General features: G+C 50.7%; 1 protein-coding gene across 3 annotated transcripts in view; it reads right to left on the bottom strand.

Annotated features, from left to right (window-relative positions):
- Positions 1 to 21,739, bottom strand: part of GOLGA1 (golgin A1) — a 43,208-nt gene that overhangs the window by 2,608 nt on the left and 18,861 nt on the right. For all 3 annotated transcript variants that reach the window (XM_045846319.1, XM_045846320.1, XM_045846318.1), the window contains exons 10-22: positions 21,571 to 21,682; positions 17,969 to 18,094; positions 16,236 to 16,331; positions 13,166 to 13,261; positions 12,094 to 12,222; positions 11,521 to 11,616; positions 6,210 to 6,299; positions 5,306 to 5,408; positions 5,030 to 5,196; positions 4,421 to 4,564; positions 1,428 to 1,487; positions 667 to 837; positions 130 to 216 (exon numbers count right to left, since the gene is read on the bottom strand). In XM_045846319.1, coding sequence (XP_045702275.1) covers positions 130 to 216; positions 667 to 837; positions 1,428 to 1,487; positions 4,421 to 4,564; positions 5,030 to 5,196; positions 5,306 to 5,408; positions 6,210 to 6,299; positions 11,521 to 11,616; positions 12,094 to 12,222; positions 13,166 to 13,261; positions 16,236 to 16,331; positions 17,969 to 18,094; positions 21,571 to 21,682 — 1,477 coding nt within the window. The remainder of the gene's footprint in view (positions 1 to 129; positions 217 to 666; positions 838 to 1,427; positions 1,488 to 4,420; positions 4,565 to 5,029; positions 5,197 to 5,305; positions 5,409 to 6,209; positions 6,300 to 11,520; positions 11,617 to 12,093; positions 12,223 to 13,165; positions 13,262 to 16,235; positions 16,332 to 17,968; positions 18,095 to 21,570; positions 21,683 to 21,739) is intronic.

The following is a 21,739-nucleotide window of genomic DNA, read 5'->3' on the forward strand; positions in this document are numbered from 1 at the left end:
ACTGCCCGAAGCAAGCTCACTCAGAAGCGCCTTCGCATCTGGTGCGGCGGCGTGGGCTGCTCGCACCTGCCAGCGCTGGGGTCGCTAGCTGCATTTTTGGGAAGCCAGACGGTGAACTAGGGAACCCACCTTGTACTCCAGGGTTTCTTTGAGCATGTTCTCTTCCTCGTGTGAAAAGTTCAGCAACACCGACACAGCTTTTATAAGATGAAAAGCCTGAAACAGAGGGAGTTTTGCTGCCTCAGGTCCAGGTGGGGAGGGTGAGTGGGGGCTAACGGCAGTGTCCCTGGCTCTGCTCCTGGCGTGCGCTCCCGACGGGAGCCAGGGCCATGCCGAGGTCTGACGGCAGTGCCACGTGCTCTCTCTCCCTCCATCTTTCACTTCGGGGACCACACGATGACCAGGACACCCGCAGCAGCCATCCTGCTCCTCTGAGGGCCCAGGGGGGCCAGGTGGATTCGGTTCCCTGGACTCTGGTCCCACCCCCTGCTGCTCGGTCGGCAGGTCAGTGCCAAGTAGAGAAGTGACTCAATGTCCCCTCTGGTCAAACCCGAACTCGGGACAGGAAGGAAGCAGTGGACGTGAGGGAGCTGTCTGGGGCTCCGACAAATGAGCCAGGCCCTGGGGTGGAGCTCAGTGCCCGAAGGCAACTCAGAAGCCCTTTACCTCAGACTCCCGACAGGACATGAATTTTAAAACCACGTGTTTAAGGTACTCAAAGTTGACCTCCCGGGCATCAGTCAGGTCGGTGTGATTTGTGACAGAAGGCGTCAGGTTTGGCATCTCAGGGCCCGGCTTCTCCCGGACTTCAAAAAGCTCACTATCAGGTTTGATTTTCTGAAAGGCCACAGGAAAGATGCTACATTGAACCACTTAAGACAGCTCAGAAAACCACATGGGAGCTTCACGGGGCCCTCGCTGTGATCACCTGCTGGTCCCTGGCCACAACCTGCACAGGGCAGACTGGAAGGGCCCCACCCCCCAGGAGGAATCACCAGCGGCTGAAGAAGGCTCAGCCCCTCCGGGGGCAGCAGGGTGGAGGGTTTGAGAGGAGGGAAAGAGGTGACCTGGGGCAGTTCAGACATTCCCTTTATCTGTGTCAGGACACGTGTCCTGGGTGGTGAGCCAGGGCACAGGCCCTGCTCGCCTCCTGCGTCTGCGCCTGGCCCTCTGCCATTCACACAGTGCACACACCACCTCGCTGACTTCTCGGACAACGCGCAGGCTTGGAGAAGGGGGGTACATGCCTGCGGTCACACAGCTGCTTCACCCAGGCATGTTAAAGCTGGCAAGGCCACTGTCCTACCAGCCAACATGTGACATCTCAGAGACCCCTTGCAATCAATGGGGGGAAGAGCAGCATTGTCAGGCAGCAAGGGAGGGGGTCCGGGGAGGGCACAGGCAGCGGGGAGAGGAGAGGCACTCACCAGTTCCTTCTGCAGCGTCTTTTTGAGTTCTAGCATCCTCTGCTGCATCTGCTTTATGGTCTGCAACAAAGCCCCCACCCCGGCCAAAAGCCATTCATTAACGCACATCTTGCCATCTTTAAGGTGCAAAGGACAACAGAACAGACGGACCCTCTCTCGGATCCCCACACACCTGTAGACGCCCCTGCTTTGTCTCCTGAGAGGCTTGTGCTGTCACACCTGTGTGCCTGCTGCCCTGGGCTCTTCCCTGCACACGGAGCAGCTGTGCACACACTTGCTCCTCAGGCCCATCAGTGGCCAACAAAGTCACCACGCACCCCTCTGCGCAGCTTGCAAACGCCCCAGTGAGGCCTGGCTCAGAGGACCAGGGCTGCTCCCCAGTGCTTTCCTCCGTAGTAGCACAGCTAGAAACATCTCTGTCCAGTCTGTCCTTCAGAATTACATGTATGGGCTAGGAGCTCAAGCAGGATACGCGGGCTCAGCCCAAACGTATGGTTCACTGCTGCTCTCCTGAAGTGCCCTGATCGCGGCGCTGTTTCATTGGAACAGCATGAAAGATGAGCGTTCCTCTGCACATCCCACCAACACTGGGTTTTATATGGTTTACTTATTTCATTTTTTATAGTGAGTTTAGTTAGCATTGTGAACCTTAAATAGAGTGTGTAATTTATTACACACTCTATTAATCACTACAACAGCTGAATGTTTTCCCAATGACAGAAATTAACTATATAAGCAGCAATACAGGGAAAATTTTTAAATACAAATTTTCTCCAAAGCCTCACAACTGTGACATATCAAAACGAGATTTTCCTGTGGATTTCTAGTCCATGTTGCTCTTCTTGCATCGAGTAAATTCTAAATGAATAGTATTTTTCATTTATCAGAGTGCTCACAGCTTCCTACAGTTTTCCTAGTTAAAACTTTCAATGGGACAGCGACTCTAAGGGCTGTCCCCTGTCTCACTGTGTGGCTAAGTTTCCGTTTTTAAACAATGCCACAACACACTTTGTTTTCTCCAGAGAGGCGTCTCCACATCTCTCTGGAGGGAGGCGAGGACTGGGCCAGAGGAGCGCCCGAGCCAGAGCGGCACGGAGGCCCCGGCAAGCACAGTACGCTGCCGCCAACCTCCCGTGTTATAAAACGGTGACAGGTGGCTTCAATGTGTATTCTCGTGGCTGAACGTGAGGCTGCACATCCCTCCAAAAGTACATTTGCTACTTTATGTTACTTGATTTTCTAGGTTTTTGGCTCATTCATTCATTCATTCACTCAGTCAGCCAACAGATATTGACTGAGTCCCTACTATGTGCCTGACACTGTCCTAGAGGCTGGGGAAAGAGCAATCAACAAACAAAAACTGTCTGCCCTCAGGAGGGCAAGTGTCAAACCAAACAGCAGCTTGTTAGAAGGCGTGGAGAAGACGACCAAGGTTAAGTGGACAGACAGTTCTGGTGGTGAGGGCTGACAGGAAGAGCTGGGAGGCCTCACTGACAAAAGTGATACCATAAAGGAAGTGAGGGTAATTGAGGGACGAATTTCCCAGAGAGAAGGCACAGAAAGTGTAAAGGCCCTGAGGCAGAAGGGTGCTTAGTACTCCCAGAGGGCAAGGCCTGTCCACGTGCCTGAGAGGGGCGCTGGGGACAGCAGAGGGTGGGTGGCGGAGGGCTGCCAGGGGCCAGACCTCATTGGGCTTCATGGGTGCTGCAGAGACCTCGGCTTTAGAGAGAGACGGAATGCCATCCACGTCATCAGAGGGCTAGAGCTGAGGAGTGACGGGGCGACCAGCGGAAGCCCAACACTGTCCTCTAGGGCGGAGGATGGCAGCATCCTCTGGTAGGGACGAGGTGGGACAAGAAGGAGCTGGGGACAATTTAAAAGGAGGTCCGGAAGGATCTGCTAATGGTTTGGATGTCAAGGGGGTTGAGGACGACTCCAAGGTTGCTGCCACTTACTGAGACAGGAAGGATGGCAGCAGATGCTGGGAGCTGGAAATGTGCAGTTTGGTTTTGGCTGCTTTAAGTGTCAGACGCCAGGCAGACATTTGTGTGCAGACACAGAGCGGATGGACGCAGGAGTGCGGTGTCACGGGAGCTGCTTGGAGCTGAGGCGGGGGTGTGCGGCCAGCACTGTGCAGTGTGGGCGAGGCCACCGAGGGCGGGAGTGCAATTCAAGAGAGCAGGTCTGAGGGCTGCACCCTGGGGCACACGGTGTTTGTGCACTTTTCTACGTCTAGTGTGTTATTTCACAAGAAGAAATGAACTGTGGGTAGGCAGAAGGGAGGGGAGAGAAGGGGGTATAGGAGGGCGAGGGACAAGCAAGAGAAAGAATGAACCCTTTTCCCCTTTGTTAAAGATCTAAAAAAAATCACACACACAATCACACAATTTGGGGGTAGGATTTCAGGTCAGAGCAATAACTACAGCAACACATTCCACTTCGCAGGGCTATTTAAAAGCCAGGATCAAATGAGACCCTGCATTTATAGGTGCAGAGGCCTGGTGGGGAGGCCGGACTCATGGATAAGGAATCACTAATTAAGCCTCTACCAAACACCAGAAATTTTACAGGACACCTAACATACCGTTTCACCTCATCCCCACCCACCGCGAACACCTGAAGGCAGATTTCATGCTATCCTTTCACAGCCGCAGAAAGGAAGGACACAGGGAAGGTGAGACTGTGGGTCCAACATGACCCAGCTGCTGACAGCCAAGGAGGCTGGGAATGCCGAGACTTGCAAGTATTGCTCAAGCTCTAATACTCTGGATGTGATCTCAGGTGGGTAGCAGGAGTGGGGCAGTGTGAAGAAAGACAAAAATGCAGGCAGGAAACAGAGGAGGAAAACCAGGAAGAAGCCCTTTTAACGAAAGAGGATCCCCTAAGAAGTGCCCAGGGGCATCAGAAAAACTCTCAGAAGGGACTGAGTGGTTTTAGGCACAAGGACAGGGAAAGGTGGATATATAAACAGGCAAGGGAAAGAGCATCCCTACCTTATTTTTCTCCAGAAGTTGCTGCTCCAAGTCCTGTTTTTCCTTCTGTAGCTGCCCTAGATCCATGCCCCCCACCTCACCGTTTGGTATCCCCTCCGCAGGCGGAAGCTGGTACGCAGGGTCCTCCATGGCCCTCAAGGTTACCTGTAGGACGATGGCAAGTTGAGAGCCAGGACAGGGGTCAAGCTAAGCCACAGGTCCATGGGAAGGGGATCAGAGTTGTCCCAGAGACGTGCTTCATTACACCAAGAACCAGACAAACTACGGAGAGCCTGCCCAATGCCTTCCAGAGGGGCCCTCGGCTTTCCACGCCTCGCGTCCACCTGGGCGGAAAGGGTGTTGACACCTGCACACTGACAGGTGCTGCACACCCCACGGGCTCCTTGACACTCACCACCTCTGAGTGTGTCAAGCAGCCCCACCTTAAGGAAAGGAGGTGCAAACAAGAGGAAGTGGCTTGCCCACTGTCCCTTAGCTCGAGAACCCAGAGTGCTTCCCTGAGTCTTCCCACTGCTGCCTCCTCCTGGCAGACTGTGGCTTCGCCCCGTGTCTTGCTGCAGCACACACGGCAGCCACTACACCGTGGCCTGGGGCTGACGTGGGACTTACGTGAGGGTGAGGCTCGCTGACTGACAGCGCCAACCCCGGCTCCTGGCCCGGCAGCCTCAGCCGGTCCTGCCGCCCGGCAGCTGCCTCAGACTCCTCTGCCCTCAGGCTCCGCAGGGCCTCCAGCTCGCTCTGCAGCTGGTGCGCTTGCAGCAGGGCCGCCTCGTGACCTAGGCCAGGCAGAGGGCAGGGCGCACTGTGAGCCCAGGGTCTCCACGCTGCTTCACGACTGGGCCACCTCGGGCAGGGGTGCTGGGCAGAAACAGGCAGACTCCTCACCTTTCTTCAGCTGGAAAATCTCCTGCTCTTTCTGGAGAATCTCTGCGGCTTTTTCCTGCAGACTCTGCTCCTTCTCATCTACTATGGATGTCAGGTTAGCAGCCTTGGGGAGAAAAACCAACCTGAGAGAAGGGTGGCAGCAGTAACCCCGTCTCCTCCAAAGGAACCCCTACTTTTCCACTCCCCAGGGTCTCCCAGGATCCCCCCTGAAGTCTGCAGCCCCAAACATGCTCCAAGCTAACCTCTGCTCCCAGAGTCATGCAAAATCAACTCCCCTTGGCGGGGGACAGGGTGGGGAGCCTGCACACAGGCAATCGCCCTCACTGCCCTCTGGCCTGCACTGGGCTGACCAGAGACGTGGCCATTCTGCCCAGCCTTCCGACAAGCTGTTATAACTGTGACTTCCGTGTCTAGAGTGCCTGCGACGTGCCTGGCATTTGCTACACATGACATCATTATGGCCTCTTGGAAGGTGTGATTATCCGAGTCTTTTCAAAGGCAACCCTGAGGCTCCGTTAAGGACTTAGCCAAGGCCTAGAGCCAGCTCACTGGAAGGCATGGCGCCAATGCTGAGTCTGTCTTCAAAGGCAGACCCTTCTCTCCCTCTCTGCTGAGGGCTCAGGTGTCTGTGGCCCACCTCCCAGAACAGAGCCCAGTAGGTACCTGGGTATGGGCTTTTCCCAGATGACGTTTATAATAATAACTGACCATCACAAATCAAAAAAGGCATCCTGTGGGGTGAGGGTTTCTTGATAACATTTTCCTCCCACCTTTTAAGAGACTTCAGGGGAATCACGCAGCTGCCAGCATTCCTGAGACCTGTGCCCACCGTCTGCCCTGGACAGATGGGGAGGCAGGTTGGTCCCGCCTGGGAGCGAGGTCGGGGTATCACCCTTCGGCCTACCTGCTGCTGGAACTCTTCCCTCTGCTTCTGCGCCTCCTCCAGCGCTTGAGCCACTGTCACACTCACAGCTTCTCTTTGGCTCCACTCTTCCTACAATCCAGAAAACGGGTCGGGGGTTGAACCCGAGAACTCAGCACATACTTTCAGCTCTCATTTGTCACGAAGCCCACAGAGGGGGTGGGGACTGTCTCGCAGGGCCAGACTAACATCGCTCCTCCTTCCCCAGATTCCCCAGCTGCCCTCTTGCTGCAACGCCTTCAGTATCCCTCTGGAAACCAGCGCCCCGCAGGGGTACAGCAGCCAGTGCCTGGGCAAGGCTGGGGACCTAGCATTTGGAATCAACACAGAACAGGGAGAAAGACTCTCGGTCTCACGTGAATGGCATAGTGCACCAGAACAATCGGTTACAGAACAAATAATAAGCAATTACTGAATTTTAATAGGGCAAAATGTCACAGGCTCACCAAAATGACTCATTTTATCAGAGGAAACCGAGGCTCCTGAGAGGGTAGGTAATTTGCCCGAGGTTTCAAGCCGGCACCTGGCTGAGCTCAGCGCCAAGCCTTGGGCTGCGGGACTCCAGCACGCAGAGTGTCTTCTACCACGGGCAGGGCCGGCTGCCTGCGCGGCCTTCCCCAGGGCACAGGGACTCTCGCCCGACAAACAGGTCAGTCCTCTTCCTTGAGACGGACGTTGTGCTTACCCTTCAGCCCCCAGTGAGTAATGTGACTTCTCAGGTGCCCATGTGACCGGTCTGAGATGTCTGCTGTTTCTGTCTGCCCAGAATCACCCCCAGTTTTTGGGGTAACAGCCTCACTGTTGCTACGCCCTACTCCCACCCCACAATTCCGCAGGGTTATAGTAGGGCTGCCAATGATGATGCTCCCATGTTGTGGCCACAAGGTTAGCACGTGATAAAAGCCTGGTTAATCATAGTGCTTCACTGCCCTGGCCAAATCGATGTGTCCAAAGGGTGGCTCTGTCACCCAAGATGAACCAATCGGCATCCCTTTGCATATCAGAGCCCTTTTCCTAAGTATGGTGGAGCTAGGGGGAAGCCCTCCTTCCCCTGGGGCTGCTAAGCTGGAATGTTCCCAGCCTGGAGCGGCTGCGGCCTGTCCTCCCAATCTGTGGGATGCAGGCTACACTGTGCAGAACAGCAAGGACAGGAGTCGGTGACGCAGGCAGAGAAGAGAACCTGAGGCCCCAGTTCCAGTCAGACAAGTCCTTCTGGTTTTGTGAGCTACTCACCTCCTCCTAGAAACCTCCACTCCACTATCCAGTGGGAGGGGTTAATGGCCAGGGGCACTCTGGCTCCTGTTGTGCAGCTGTCAGAACTGACTTTCCTGACTCCACCTCTACCAGTGCAAAAGGCTGGTGGTGAGACCCCGAACTACCCCAGACCACTCCCCTCACTGGGGACACTCAGCTCTCCAGAGAAGGAGCCTGAGGTCTCAGGCTGGGTGGAGCTATGCACCCCTGGCCCCACCTGCCCCTGTGGGGAGGAGAACAGAAATGCCACGCCTCTGCAGGAGCTTTTCTGGGGAAGTTTCGAAGAGATTCGGTGACTGCTGGTGCCTAAGAGGACAGGACACAGACTGTGAGCCAGAGGACAGGGAAGCAGGTCTGGGCAGGAAGCAGAGACTCAGTGCCTCCCCGCCAGGAACTAACTGCCTTCACACTTCCCAGTCACGGTCACACCTGATCGATCGTCGGGGCAGTCCTCTTGAGGACGAGGGTTTAAAAGAAGGAAACTGAGTTCCCTCAAGAATGGGCTAGTGAAGGGTGAGGCTGGCCCCCCGAACTGCAGCTAGGGGGCTGTGCAACCTGTGCTGCCACCGCAGACACAGGCGCTCCAGGACCGTGGGCTCGAGGCTGGCGGGCATGGCTCCGGTTTGCCGCGCAGCCCTCTGCACCTGGGGACGCCTTCCGCAACAGGCTCAGGAAACAGCTCTATTGAAAAATATGGACACAGACAGTTCTAAAAATGTACGCACCTAAAAAGAGTGCTTCAAAATTCCTGAAGCAAAGACTGACACAACTGAAGGGAGCAAGAGACAAGTGCATGATCACAGTGCAAGATTTGCACACCCCTCTCAGTAACTGATGGAACAAGCAGACAGAAAAAAAATCAGAAACATACAGAAGATTTGAACAGTACTACCAACCAACTTGACCGAATTAGCATTCCTAGGATGTTCTCTCTGCAGCAGCAGAAATACATTATTTTCAAGTGCACTGAAATGTTTACTAAGGTAAACTTGGATCTTAAAACAAGTCTAAAGAAGTATCAGAGGGTTGAAACCACTCAGAGTGCTAATGGACCAGAGCGGCACTAAACTAGAAATCCCAGATACTGAGGAAACTCCCCAAAGTGGACATGAACTGCACTTCTAAACAGCCTGTGGGCGCTGGCTCTGAGTTCCTGCCTCTCAGCCCGCACACGCCCTTCCACGTTCTGCTCCGGACGCCCACCTGGGACCCTGCAAACCCTGCTCCTGTCTGCTCACCCAGCTGGCTCCGTGTTGTTCTTCGCCGAAGGGAGGAAGCTCAAGGGAGACTGGAAGGCAGGAGGAGGGAGGGAACGACTTGCCCCCTCCTGTGAGCTTCCCGTTCCTGTGCGCAACACTGCTCCGGCCTGCACCGTCTGCAGGAGGCAGCCGCTGCCTTCACCGTGCGCTGCCTTCACCGTGCTCGCAGTCTTTCCTGCACGCGGGGCTGACTTCACTCACTGCCCTACCCCCAACACACGACACAAGTGCCAACCGTACAGGGACCACCCGAGGTCTGAGGGTCAGATCTGTGGGGCTCCTGGTCTTAATTCCTGAACTTAGTAACTTCTTCACTGAGTTCTTCGCCCTAAGGTTGGGAGCTGCTTCCTTCAGTTGCCCCCTTTGTGGTACCTTTCACCTGTTCTAATGCTGGATTAAAAATGTTACATTAGAGTGTCGCAGGTTCAATTCCCAGCCAGGGTACATGCCTGGGTTGCAGGCCATAACCCCCAGCAACCGCACATTGATGTTTCTATCTCCCTCCCTTCCCTCTCTAAAAAAAATAAATAAAAATCTTTAAGAAAAAAAAAAAAAAGAACCACTATTAGAAAAAAAAATGTTACATTAGGACATAAATTCTCACTCAGATACTCAGAGTGGTTCCCCTCTCCTGCCTGGACCACGGCCGACACAGGCTGACAGGGCCAGATTTCTGTTTGTTCTTATGCGTGTATTTGCAATTCTTTCTTACCTCCTTACATCCTCCACACTCCCATCTAGAATTTCCCTTGACCTGAAAGGTGCCCTTTAATACTTCCTTTAGGTGCAATCTGTTGGTGACTACTTCTTTGTTTTTGTTTTACTGGTTTTCTTCAATTCTATTACCATGCTGTGTCTGCATATGCATCTGAAGATTTATCCTCTCTGGATTTCTAAGGGTTCCGACATCTGTGCCTGTGACTTGACAGCTTTCATCAGCTTGGGACACTCTCGGCCGCCATCTCTTCGATAACTGCCCCCGACTCATCTGTTTCACTCCTTCTGGCCCCGATGGCACAGGACAGAGCACCTCACCGTCCCCTGTATGTCTTCTGTCATTTCTTTTCTGTATTTCATTCTGCTCTTTCCTTCTTTTCACTAATTCTCTCTTTGGTTCTAATCTGCTGATAAACTCATTCATTGTTTTATTTTTTTTTTAATTTTTATTTATTTATTTTTAGAGAGAAGGGAAGGGGGGAGAAAGAGAGGGAGAGAAACATCAATGTGTGGCTGCCTCTCAGGCACCCTCTACTGGGGACCTGGCCTGCAACCCAGGCATGTGCCCTAGACTGGGAATCGAACCAGTGACCCTTTGGTTCGCAGGCCAGAGCTCAATCCACTGAGCCACACCAGCCAGGGCTAATTTGATTCCTTTTCAACACTGCTGTCATTTTTTGCAGTTTCCAAATCGCTGCTGAAATTTTCTATTTTGTCTGTTATATCCTTAAACACGTGAGCATAGTAAAATCGGAGCCTCCTGACAGGTTTTCCTGTTTCTGTACTGCGTCCTTAGAGAACTCTCCACACAGAACCAGAGTCACCATTTAGAAACAAAACCCCTCACACCACTCATCTGCTCAGGACTTCCCAGGTCTTCCCTGCCTCCCAGCTTCCTTCACTGTTCTCCCCGCCCACCAAGCAGCCGCTGCACCACATCTGTGCTGTTCTTGGAACAACCCAATCTTTTTCTGCCTCAGTGTCTTACTAACTGCTATTTCTTCTGTCTGGAATATCCCTTGACCAAACATTCACATTGTGAGCCCCTTCTCGTTATTCAGAGCTTTTGCTCAAATATCACAGAAGCCCACCCTACCCTCCATATTTAAAAGCCCTCTCCTCCCTACTCGCGGTTCTTCACCCTGCTTTATTTTCTTTATAGCATTTATGACTTTTTATCACTAGGTTACTGTTTCTAGTTACAAGCCCCACCAGGGGGCGGGGAGAGGGAGGACCATCCGTCTTGCTCACTGCCACATCCCAGCACCTACAGCGGTGCCTACAGGTACTCAAAGGTTGGTTGAAGGAATGCATGAAAAAATAACTGACTCCGAAGTGCAGGCTGCCACATGCAGCTCTACTGCAGTAACAGCTGCAGATCTTAGAGGCGACTGCTGCTGAGAGCCGACTCAGCGCAGGCCCTCCGCTGTGGGTGCTCTCAGAGCAGACCCTGGCCACAGGACCTGTAGCATCTCTGCGCCGTGACCAACTGGGCAAGCACCGCAGTGACCCATGACACACTACAGAATGGACAGCTGAGAAGGGAGCCTGGCGGCCGAGAAGGGAGTGGCCGAATCTCTCTTTCCTCCGCATCCACGTGTGTCCAGGAAATGAAGGGAGCAGCACCTGATTAGAGCACCAGGTTCTCAGACGGGGAGGGCGGCAGTCCAGCAGACTGCATCCTCATCCCTGCACATGGCGCCTGTGTAAAGGAGCAGTAAGGGCCCCGCCACCCTCCAAGGCTTTGCTGTATAGACTGGCGGTGGCAGTGCTCTGACAGCAGCACCTTCGGGCAGCTCCTGACGATGGCCCTGGGGAAGGGCTGCACCTCTGCGCTGGGGTGAAAAGTCAGACTGGCACCGCCTCCAACTAACTATGGAACTCAATGCTGAGAAACGAGCACAATTCTTCCTAGTCCTGGACCGCTGAGAGGACTTAAGGAGGTAACAATGTCTAGCAAATGCCTAACAGAACCACTGAATAAAGGTTAGTTCCAGTCTCACTCCTTCTCCAAGTGAAAGGCATGACGCTCTTATGAAACTCTGAATCAGTTACATAAATACCTTTAGCTTCTTTAATTCAAGCTGGTGGTGGTGTAAAGAATGTTCACATTCATTCTTATTTTCTTTAAGGACTGCATTTTCTTGTTCCAGCTCCCTCTGCAAATTGAGAAAAGCATATATAAAAAGAAAAGCTCTTTACCATATTTCCCCTGGGCACAGTCCTATCTCTTTGACACTGAACCTTTAAAAACAACCCCCAAGTCTTTTCTGGGGACATGAGAATGGGGTAGGGGAGAACCACTGGACAAACTCCTCACAAGAAGAAATAGGCACTTGATTCTGAAGACTGTGGAACAGGAAGTGGAACTGGAGAAAGCAGAAGCCATTAGGGAAGAAAAATATAAACTTTACAAAGACAGTGGGAAGCAGCTGATGGGACTGGTCAGGAAGAGTCAGGAAGTCCCCATGCAGCCCAAGGAAAAAGAAAAGCCACCTGTTTGGGTTTTTTTTTTTTTTTAAAGCAGCTTTTTTACATCTAGTCTCCTGAGCAGGTGTCTTGTTGGAAAGAGAAAAACTGCTCCAAAGAGTGTTCCCTAGTTCAGAGTGGCTGGCCCCAGTCCCTTCCTCACTCACCACCCGACACTCTGCAGCCAGCTGGTCAGCCGCCCGAGCTGTCTCGAGGGCAGCCAGCTGGGCCTCCAGCGTGTGGACGTGCTCCCTGCACTGCTGCTGTGCACGGCCGCTCTCCTGGTTTGCAGTGGCCTGCGGGGGTAACAGAGGGCAATTATTCATGGGGACAGCGGGGGCCTCATTCTGCTCCTCAGTGACGCAAAGATGGGTGTCCGATACAACCATTCTTCCCAACTGTTTCCAGCCTGGGTGCTACTGCGGTCCCTCCCTGCAGGCTCTGCCTATTACCCGCAGGCCCTGGCCTGCCCAGGAGCTGGTGTCTGGGATTGGTCTTGGTGCTGGGGTGCAGCTCCGGGCACCTGCCTGTCCTAAGACACATCCCTCCCTCACCGTACTCGGTGCTGCCCTCTATGGCGGTGGCTTTCCCCTGGGAGGCAGCCTAACCCAGTAATAAAGGCGAACAAGGGTCTTGCCCTGAGAAGAATGCTGGTTCTGCCATTCACTAGCTCGGAGACCATGGCCTAGCAACCTGGTCTTTCTGAGCCTGCTTCCTCTAGAGAATGAGGATAACAGCTCATACCTCTTGGGTCTGCTGCAAGGACTACAGAAGAGGTGCAGAGTACTCAGTACAGTGCCTGGGACAGGGTGACCATGCAATGAGTACCGTTCTTACTTCTCTAGTTTCTAACTCAACACCCCTCCTGGGACTGTGACAACTGACCAAGCGCGCACCACCTTCTCCCCAGAGCCTGGACCTGTTCTCCACCGCCCTGGCTGTAAGCTGAGGTTTGAGTGCCAGGGCACTACCACTGACTGTCACAGTCCCAGAGCTAGCCTGGGCCCTCCGGCCAGCTGTCAGGTGGGAATTAGCCCGTCACTCTGGGAAACTCAGGGCCTCCGCCAGGCCCTGACTCCCTCTACCTGCAGCTGCCAGCTGCCTTCACCCAGTGCAACAACTGTATCTAGAGTCAGGTCCAGAGACCATTCCAGAAGTTGGCAGTGAGGTTGGGTATGTGAAAGGTGTAAAGCGACAGCCTCCAGGGCCTGGGACACAGCAGCCACAATAACCACTTACAAGCTCCTGAATCTGAGCTTCCTGCGTGGCGGCGATGGCCCTGCTCTGCATCAGCTTCTCCTCAGAGGCTTGCAGGCTCTGCTCCAGTTCCTTCACCTGAGCGGGGGAGACAGAGGCCGAGAGTAAGAGCAAACGGCTTTCAACACCAAGTCAGTTTAAGTCTACCACTAGAAAACGCCATCGCCCTTTCTGTAAAAAAAATTCTTTATTTTTAGAGAGGGGGGAAGGGAGGAAGTGGGGGACAGAAACATTGACTGGTTGCCTCTTGTAAGCTCCCAACTGAGGACCCAGCCAGCAACACAGGCATGTGCCTTTATTGGGAATCGAACAGGCGATCTTTCGGTTCACAGGCCGGCACTCAGCCCACTGAGCCACACCAGCCAGAGCACTATCATTTTTTTTTCTTTTTTTAAACACTATCATCCTAATGTATTTCCTTTCTATCTATTTTTACTTTAAAAAATAACTTTGTATACAATTCTAGTAAAACTTTGTATTTTCCTTTCTCAATCAAGTTTTCATCTGTGTTTTCATGTGGTCTTCATACCTGAGATTATTTTCTCAAAGGCTGTTTCAGAATTTACGGCTACACTGCCTACTGCGCTGGCATTTTCCCATCCAAATAATAACGGCGGTTAATATCTTTATGCAGAGTTGTTGGCCTGGTTTGAATCACTTCGTTAAGATAGATTCCCTGGCATGGAAGTAGGGTTGCTGCTATGACACAAATTTTGGTCATTCATTCCACAAATGCTGACCAAGTCTGACTGTGATGTACCTGGCCCTGCGCTCAGACACGAGGCTGACCCAGGTGACAACACACTGTCCAGCTCTCAGCTAGACCTGACTCTCCAGTGGGACATTTTTAACTGACCCAAGCCATCTCTGCCAATTTCTCTGATAAAGTCCCCCGTTTGTGGAATAAGGTCTGCCAGCGGGGAACTTAACTACTGAAATATAAGCACAGGGCAGGTTAGAGCTTTGTCGAGGAGGAGGAGGCACCCAATGAGAAAAGGATGTTTTTGGTCTCATGGTTCCTCAGATACATTCCCATTCCATGGTTTCACTGACAACCCCATTGAAACTGTGTGAGTACTTCCATAGAAGAGACCAGTAATGCTAACTGTCCACGATCATAAATTTTATCTGTGATAGAGACACGACCAAAACCTAGCTTTTTAAACTCCTGGCCTAGGTTCAGAACACATCTACTCAAGCCCCAGTTAGAGGCAGAACTCAAGAATGATTTCAGATCTTCAGAAGGTTAAGCACAGAGTTACCATTACATCCCAGCAAGCCCACTCCCAGGTATATATACGATACACTTAAGAGCAGTGAAAGTGTGAACCCTCGCCATAACCTCGTCCATTGCGCTACACTGATATTCAAGCAGCATTACCCGCAAGAACTAAAGGGTGGAAACAACCCAAACGTCCATGGATGAATGAATGGACTAACAAAACATGGTACATCCATGGAACAAGAGCCTGAAGTGGCTTATTCAGCCTTAAAAAGGAAGGATTCTGACACATCCTACAACACGGACAAACCCTGAGGACATTATGGTAAGTGAAGTAAGCCAGACACAAAAGGACAAATATTGTACGATGTCACTAGCACGAGGTACCTACATCCGTCAAATCCACAGACAGAGAAAGTGGAATGGCGGCCACCAGGGGTAGGGGAGGAGAGAATGGGGAGTTATTGTTTACTGTTTATTTTTTTAAAGATTTTATTTATTTTCAGAGAGAGGGGAAGGGAGGGAGAGAAACATCGATGTGTGAGAAACATCAGTTGGTTGACTCACATGCCTGGCCCACAACTGGCCCACAACTGGCCTGGGTTGTGAGCCTACACCTGGCCCACAACCCAGGCATGTGCCCTTTACAGAGAACTGAACCAGTGATCTCTTGGTTCACAGGCCGGCGCTCAATCCACCGAGCCACACCAGCCAGGGCCGGGGAGCTACTGTTTAATGGGCACAGAGTTTCGGGCAGAGAAGGTGAGAAAGCTCTGGAGATGGAGGGTGGGGACAGCTGCACAACAGTGGGAGTGTACCTGACACCACTGAACTGTACACCTGGAAATGGCAGAAATGGTAAATTTTACGTTACATATATTTTACTACAATAAAAAAATGGATATTCAGAAATACAACGGAATTATAATAAAACAAATAAAGCTGTATTTAGAGAAAACTATACCTTATAATGTGTTTATTGGGAAGTAAGATTTTATAAAATGAGCTAAATTGCTATGATCTGAAAGTCCATGGTCGCCTCCCCTCCACCACAATTCACCTGCTGCGATGCTGACGTGGGGCCTTTGGGAGGGGCTTAGGTCCCAGGGTAGAGCACTCGTTAAAGAGGCACCACAGAGATAGTGTCCTTCCCACCACTTTCCACTCCTTAAACTGGCAAGAAATGAAAAGACTGGGAAATGCCAATGTTAGAAAAGCCCCCAGATACGGACATGGTGTGCATGCTGGGGGGGTAGTACCAGGTGCAGCCCTGCTGGGAACATCCTTTCCTAGTTAGTCACATCAGGTCACATGCATTCTCTCTCCTCCTTAAGGTGACAGGGATAAGGGTGTTCACTGCAGTGTAATCTGTGGTGGCAGCAAGAAGGCAATCTGTCTGCCACCTAGAAAATAGCTACAAAATAGAGCAGGTACGTACAGTGAAGTAGACACAGAAGATGGAGCTGTTGAAAGCAAGGGAGAAGACACTCATGGCTGTATTATTCACATAAATCCGTACACGTGCACACCAACCAATGCCACCAATTTTAGGGTAACCCAACAATAGGAGGGTCTCCACTACCCATGTCAGGATGGTTTCTCATGGGAGGAAGTGAAATGGGGATAAAAGGAAATAACAAACAAGAAGAAACCTCTGTGTGGAACGATGATGATAATGTGGCAAGAATGAAGAAAATGCCTACATAAGTCAGATCCAAAAACAGCCCCTTCAAAAGAAAACCTCTGACCCAAGGGGATTCCTAGCCACAGCCGAGGCCTCCAACCAGGCCGCCACCCAGACGCTGCGATCAGTAGGAGTGAGGTCAGTACCCGTGTCTCCAGGATGTCGATGGCCTCGGCCTGGCTGCTTCTGGCTACCGAGAGCTGCCGTCTGGTCTCCTCCAAATTCTGCTCGGCAATTGTTTTCTGTAAGTGCGAAGAAGAGTAAAAGATAAAAATTCACATATCATGAAGTGCACACAGATAAACTCGACACCATCCTTTGCTCTTGAGGTTGGGGCAAAAGAGTAACAAACAAATTATATAATAGAATGCAGTCTATTGACAAGGAGGAGCACAGAGCAGGAGAGCTCACAGCCTCGAGGAAGCGGGGCCTAATTCACAGGTGGCAGGGGCGGGGTGGGGGGTGGCGCACCCAGACAGAGGGATGACCACCGAAGGTGCAAAACTGCCGGGGACATTCGGGAGCTACAACTTGTCCAAAGATGAGAGTGATGGAGGGTTCAGGTCAAGAAACCAGACTGGTGAGGCAAAGGGCCAGATCATAGAAGCTTTCTATGCTGCAGAACGGAGTTTGAATTTAATTCTGTAGGCAACATTTTTAAAAGTGGAGTTGTCCAAACACTGGCATTAAAACTTATAATACTTTGCTAAACTTGAGGCTTTAGTCCAGGCCAATTACCCCAGAAATCATAATTTCTGAGTGTAGGACCAGAGATACACATACTTTTAACAAACTCCCCAAGTAATTCCTATGCACACTAAACTTTAATAATGATGATGGTGGCACAATAATGATTACAATATTAATAGCTGAAAATATATTAAGACCCTACTATGTTGTAAGCCTCATTCTAAGCACTTCACATACTGTAACTCATTTAATCCTAGTAACAACCCTATGCATTTGGTACAATAACCCTGTCTTAGAAGAAAAAATAAACACAAAGAGATTACATTACTAGCTCTAAGTCACTAATAAACAGTAGAGGTGAGACACAAAGCTAGTCTGGCTCTAGACATTAATTTACACCCTAGAACCCACAGTGCATGCACGGCCGACTGTGGGGAGAGGAACCGTGGAAGATCTCTAAGTTCAGGAAGAGCAGTCTGGCAGCACGTGTGGAGGGCTGTGTCAGGTGGTGGAAGAGGGCAGGCTGACGCTGGTGGGCCGGTCCGGAGACTTCTAACATGAACTAGGCTCGGGCTGCTGGAAGCCCTCAAGGACAACAGTGGCAGTGGAGATGGAAACTAACTGAAGACAGAAAGTGAGGGTCTAATCTAGGCCCAAGGCCTTGGCTTTGTCACCTCTGTCATGGTGAGGCCCATCACTGGTATAGAAGAGGAGGAAAGGAATGTGGGCAGACAAGGAGCTCAGACCTGGTGAGAAAGCAAGCTCACCTACACCTCTGGGCAGAAGGTCAGCCTTCTCAATAGCCTCTTTCCACTAAGGAGAGTCCACTTACCGCCCAATTTTTGCTCAAGCCAAAGGCAGATGGTAACTGTCTTCCTTGGCCAATGGAAAGTGCAAAAAGGGAGAAGTAAACGCAGCAGTACCAGACAGCCCAAGTGGAGCAAATCCGTAGGTGGGTTCACTGGTGATCAGGATGCTATTTATTCATATGCATCTCTGAACAAAGCTTTCCCTGAGGAGGACATGTCACACGCAGGTGACATGAGGCTGTTTTCTGCTGCAAGCAGGACAATCAAAAGCCAGAGGGAGTGTCCTCTCACCAAGCTGTTTGCAGACTCTCAGGATCTGAAACTCTAGGGTTTTATGAATCTCCTGCCCCACACTGGCTGGCCCCCAGAGAGTTCATTACCTCTTTCAGGAGTTCCTGCGCCTGCTCTTCTCCTGATAAGTTCTGCTCCAGTCTCTTCTCTAAGGATGCAACTTTCTCCTGGAAATGGGTGATGAGCTTTTCTTTCTCTTGAGTTTCAGCAGTGACCTGCAGGTGAACGCAGAGATGACATTACACTATAAATCCTCCCTTCCCTGTCCCTCCCTTCCTGTCTCCTCTAGGACCACCGAGTGCCCCTGAACTTGTTCTCAACTGCATTCTAGAAGAGTATCCAGCCACGAAATCTTCCCTGAAAATGGGTCAAAAAAAGATACAAAATCAGAATCCAGTGCCACTTTGGCATCCAGTTCAGACCCTGTTCACCAGGAGGCTAACGCCTGCCCCAATTTAAGCCACCTGGGACAGCCTGGGAAGAAGCCACGCTCCTACCGCTGTGGAATCTAGCCTGGACCCTGGGAAAATGCTTCTCCTCTTTACAATGACTAGGTTCACTGCGATGATTCACTGGCTAAGGGAACATGTCTCCTCTCTCTCATCAAGCATGTGTTTAATTCCATTAATCCAGTGTCCAACATCTTTACCCCATACCAAAACCCAGTAGAGATAATCCCATGCAGGAAGCTCCCTGCTAGCCCCACAGTATCCCACAGAACCGTGCTCCTGGAAGCGTGGGGCTGGATGAAACAACAATGGTGCTAATGCAGCTGCCTTAAGGCTGAGGACGAAACTTCTACAACCAGAGATGATATACACCCTGGCTCACATAGGGACCACAAGAGAGCTGCTGTGCCTTAAACCAACAGCTGCCCAATTCTTTATTCCAGTTTATTGCTTCAGCTCTGATGGTAGCAGTGGGTTGGGGCTGGATGAATGGGAACATTATGCAAGGCAGAACACACAGAAGAGAGAGGGAATTTAACAGGAAGGAAAAACTAAGCTTTTGCCATATTGACCCATCTTTATGGGTCTCTTACTAACAATGTTAATAGCAGTGACAGGGATGATTATGATGGCATGGAACAGTAGCACAAGCAGCTGTAGTTTTCAGAACATGTGCAAGCCTGCCCCACTGCCACTAGTCCTCACAACCACCCCTCACCGTGTCCCTTTACAGGGAAACTGAAGCGTAAGGACTAAACCTAGTCCTTAGTGATAGATAACGGACTCAAAGCCAGGTCTTCTGGGTCCAAAGCCTGTACTCATTCTACTACATATCAATCTGAACTTGAAAAATACAAGTGACCCTTCCCAGTGAAACCAAAAGGACAAACAAGGCTTATACCAGTCACTGCGTCAGGCAGGGCTAGGAACAGAAGAGAATCAGAGTCTAATTTCCATGTAGACTCTGCGCACCACACCCCACGTGGAGTCCCCTTCTCCACTCGGGCTGCTTTAACGCAGGCCCTCAGCACCTAATGTGCTACAGCTCACATCACACTTAGTGGTGTGGTGAGGAACCGCAAAGCTTTCCCAGTCAGATCAGTGACAAGGCCAGTATGTCCCCTCTCACCACTCCTGTCTGACACTGTACTGGAAGTCCTTGCTAATGCAATAAGGCAAGACAAGGAAATAACAGGTGTACAGGTTAGGAAGAAAAACATAAAAACTGTATTTGCAGATGACACGATCCTCTGTGTAGAAAATCCAAACGAATCGACCAAAAATGCCTGCAGCTAATCAAGGCTGCGGGACACAGGTGGTCCGTGACTCCAGGTTAGCTTGAACCTGATGCCCTCTTATAGGACCCCACCGCATCCTGTGGACTTCCTCCACAGCACGAGTAACAGTTTGTAATCACACACTCAGGTGAGCATTGACTAGTGTCTGTCGTCCCTGCTGGACTATCAGCAGTATCCACTCTGCTCACCACAGCATTTCTAACACTTAGCACAGCACAGAGCCTGGCACATAATAAAGCTCAAATCATATTTTTAGAATGAATGCGAGAACTTAGTATTACCAGCATCTGCACAGTTTCCCCAATTATAAAATGGATAGTTCTAATTGATATCAAACGGTCCCTTCAATCCCAAAGTTTTGTATCTGTTATCCCCTCCACGCCCAGCCCCCAAATGTATTCTGTACCCTTCTGCTTTCTCTGCCTCCTGCTGTCCTACTCATCCTTGAAATTCCAGATCCTCCAGGAAGGATTCCTTGACTCCCGAGCTGGAAATGCATTCTCCTATAGCATGCCTTTGAATGTGAAAAATCTGCTTCATTTACTTGGGACCTGTTGAGTTGTGATGTTTTTCTCATGGTCACAGTAGGTTTGAGTTCCATACTGAAGTTGTAAGCCTCTCAAAGCGAACACTGGATGTGTCTAAATTTTCAGTTCACTGAGGACAGAGAGCTTGTCTCACAGTCATTCATTTGTGCAAGATCTATTTCCTAGGTGCTCCGTGTTGTGAGGCAAAAGCCCAGAACAAGCATGAGCTTTGGAGAAAGACTTGGGTTAGAATCCAGCTCTGTCACTTACTGGATAAATCTGAACAAGGTGTATCACCTCTCGTAGTTTCCATTCAGCTATCTGTAAGTGTGCTAGTACTTAGCTGGAAGGGGCACACAGACTTCTATTTACACGAATCTGACTGCACTGTAACAATGCTGCAGTCTCCCTTGCCTGTGAGATTAGTCGTTCCCAGGGGGTGAGGGAAGAATGCATGGGGCGCCCTCTAGGGGGTGTTCTGTCACAGCAGGGCAAGGGCTGGATTGTTGATGTCTGACATTCAGAACCCAGGGTTCAGGAAAGCTCAATGTCCTGCAATGTGCAGGACAATCACACAATACAAACTGTTCTGCTCAAAACGGTGATAAAAAAAAAAAACCCACTGAGAAACACTACTTTACAATCAACAATGTTACTAGTGTTCATTTTTATATTCTCAGAATTTAGCATGTACCTAGAGTAGGAGGGCAACAAATGCATGTTGGACACAAGAAAAAAGAAATTGTAATGATATCATGTATGTGCTTTCGAACACACTGGAATAGAGCCAGGAATGTCAAACTTGGGCTGTGTCGATCATGACTATGACATTTTCTTGTGCTCAGGGTCCCTCACATAGAATTTTAAAACATATCTGAGTAGGCCAAATGGCGCACTCCGAGAATTCCTGTCAGAACAACACTGACCTCCTTGGTTAAGCTGCCCTTGCTCAGCTGCGTGGCCGCGTCCCTGTGAACGAGGCCTGGCTAGACCGGGTGGCTAGGGTGATGTGGGCTGCATGAGAGCCAGGTTTCGGGAACCGTCCTCACGTGGAAACTTCTGACAGAATTGGTTTTTTACCCCACTCATGAATCCTAGAAACTGAGTCCACTCCTAACACTCTCTTTACGTTTTGTTTTTTGTTTGTATGTATGTATGTATGTATATATATCTGTATATATGTATGTATCTATCGAGAGAGAGAAAGGGAGAGAAGCATTGATGTGAGGGAGAAACATCTATCATTTGCCTCTCATCTGCACCCCCAACTGGGGACCAAGCCCGCAACCCAAGCACGTGCCCTGACTGGGAATCGAACAGGCAACCCTTTGCTCTGTGGAACTATGGATGCTCAACCAACTGAGCCACATCAGTCTGGGCTGTTTATTTTTTTATTTTCTGTTTTTGTTCAACTTACCTTTTGCAAATCAATGGAAAGCTGCTGAATGAAAGCTTGGAGCTCTTGTTCCTTTAGCTCCAGGGCTGTGACCTTATTTTCCACACCTGTTTTTGAAGCTGTCACAAGATCTCTTCATTGAAAGAAAGCAGATAATGAACAAATTTGGATATCTCATCTAATACACACT

Source organism: Phyllostomus hastatus, unplaced genomic scaffold (assembly GCF_019186645.2).
Source record: "Phyllostomus hastatus isolate PE091 unplaced genomic scaffold, TTU_PhHast_1.1 phas_contig_495, whole genome shotgun sequence".
In the NCBI taxonomy this organism is placed as follows: Eukaryota; Metazoa; Chordata; class Mammalia; order Chiroptera; family Phyllostomidae; genus Phyllostomus; species Phyllostomus hastatus.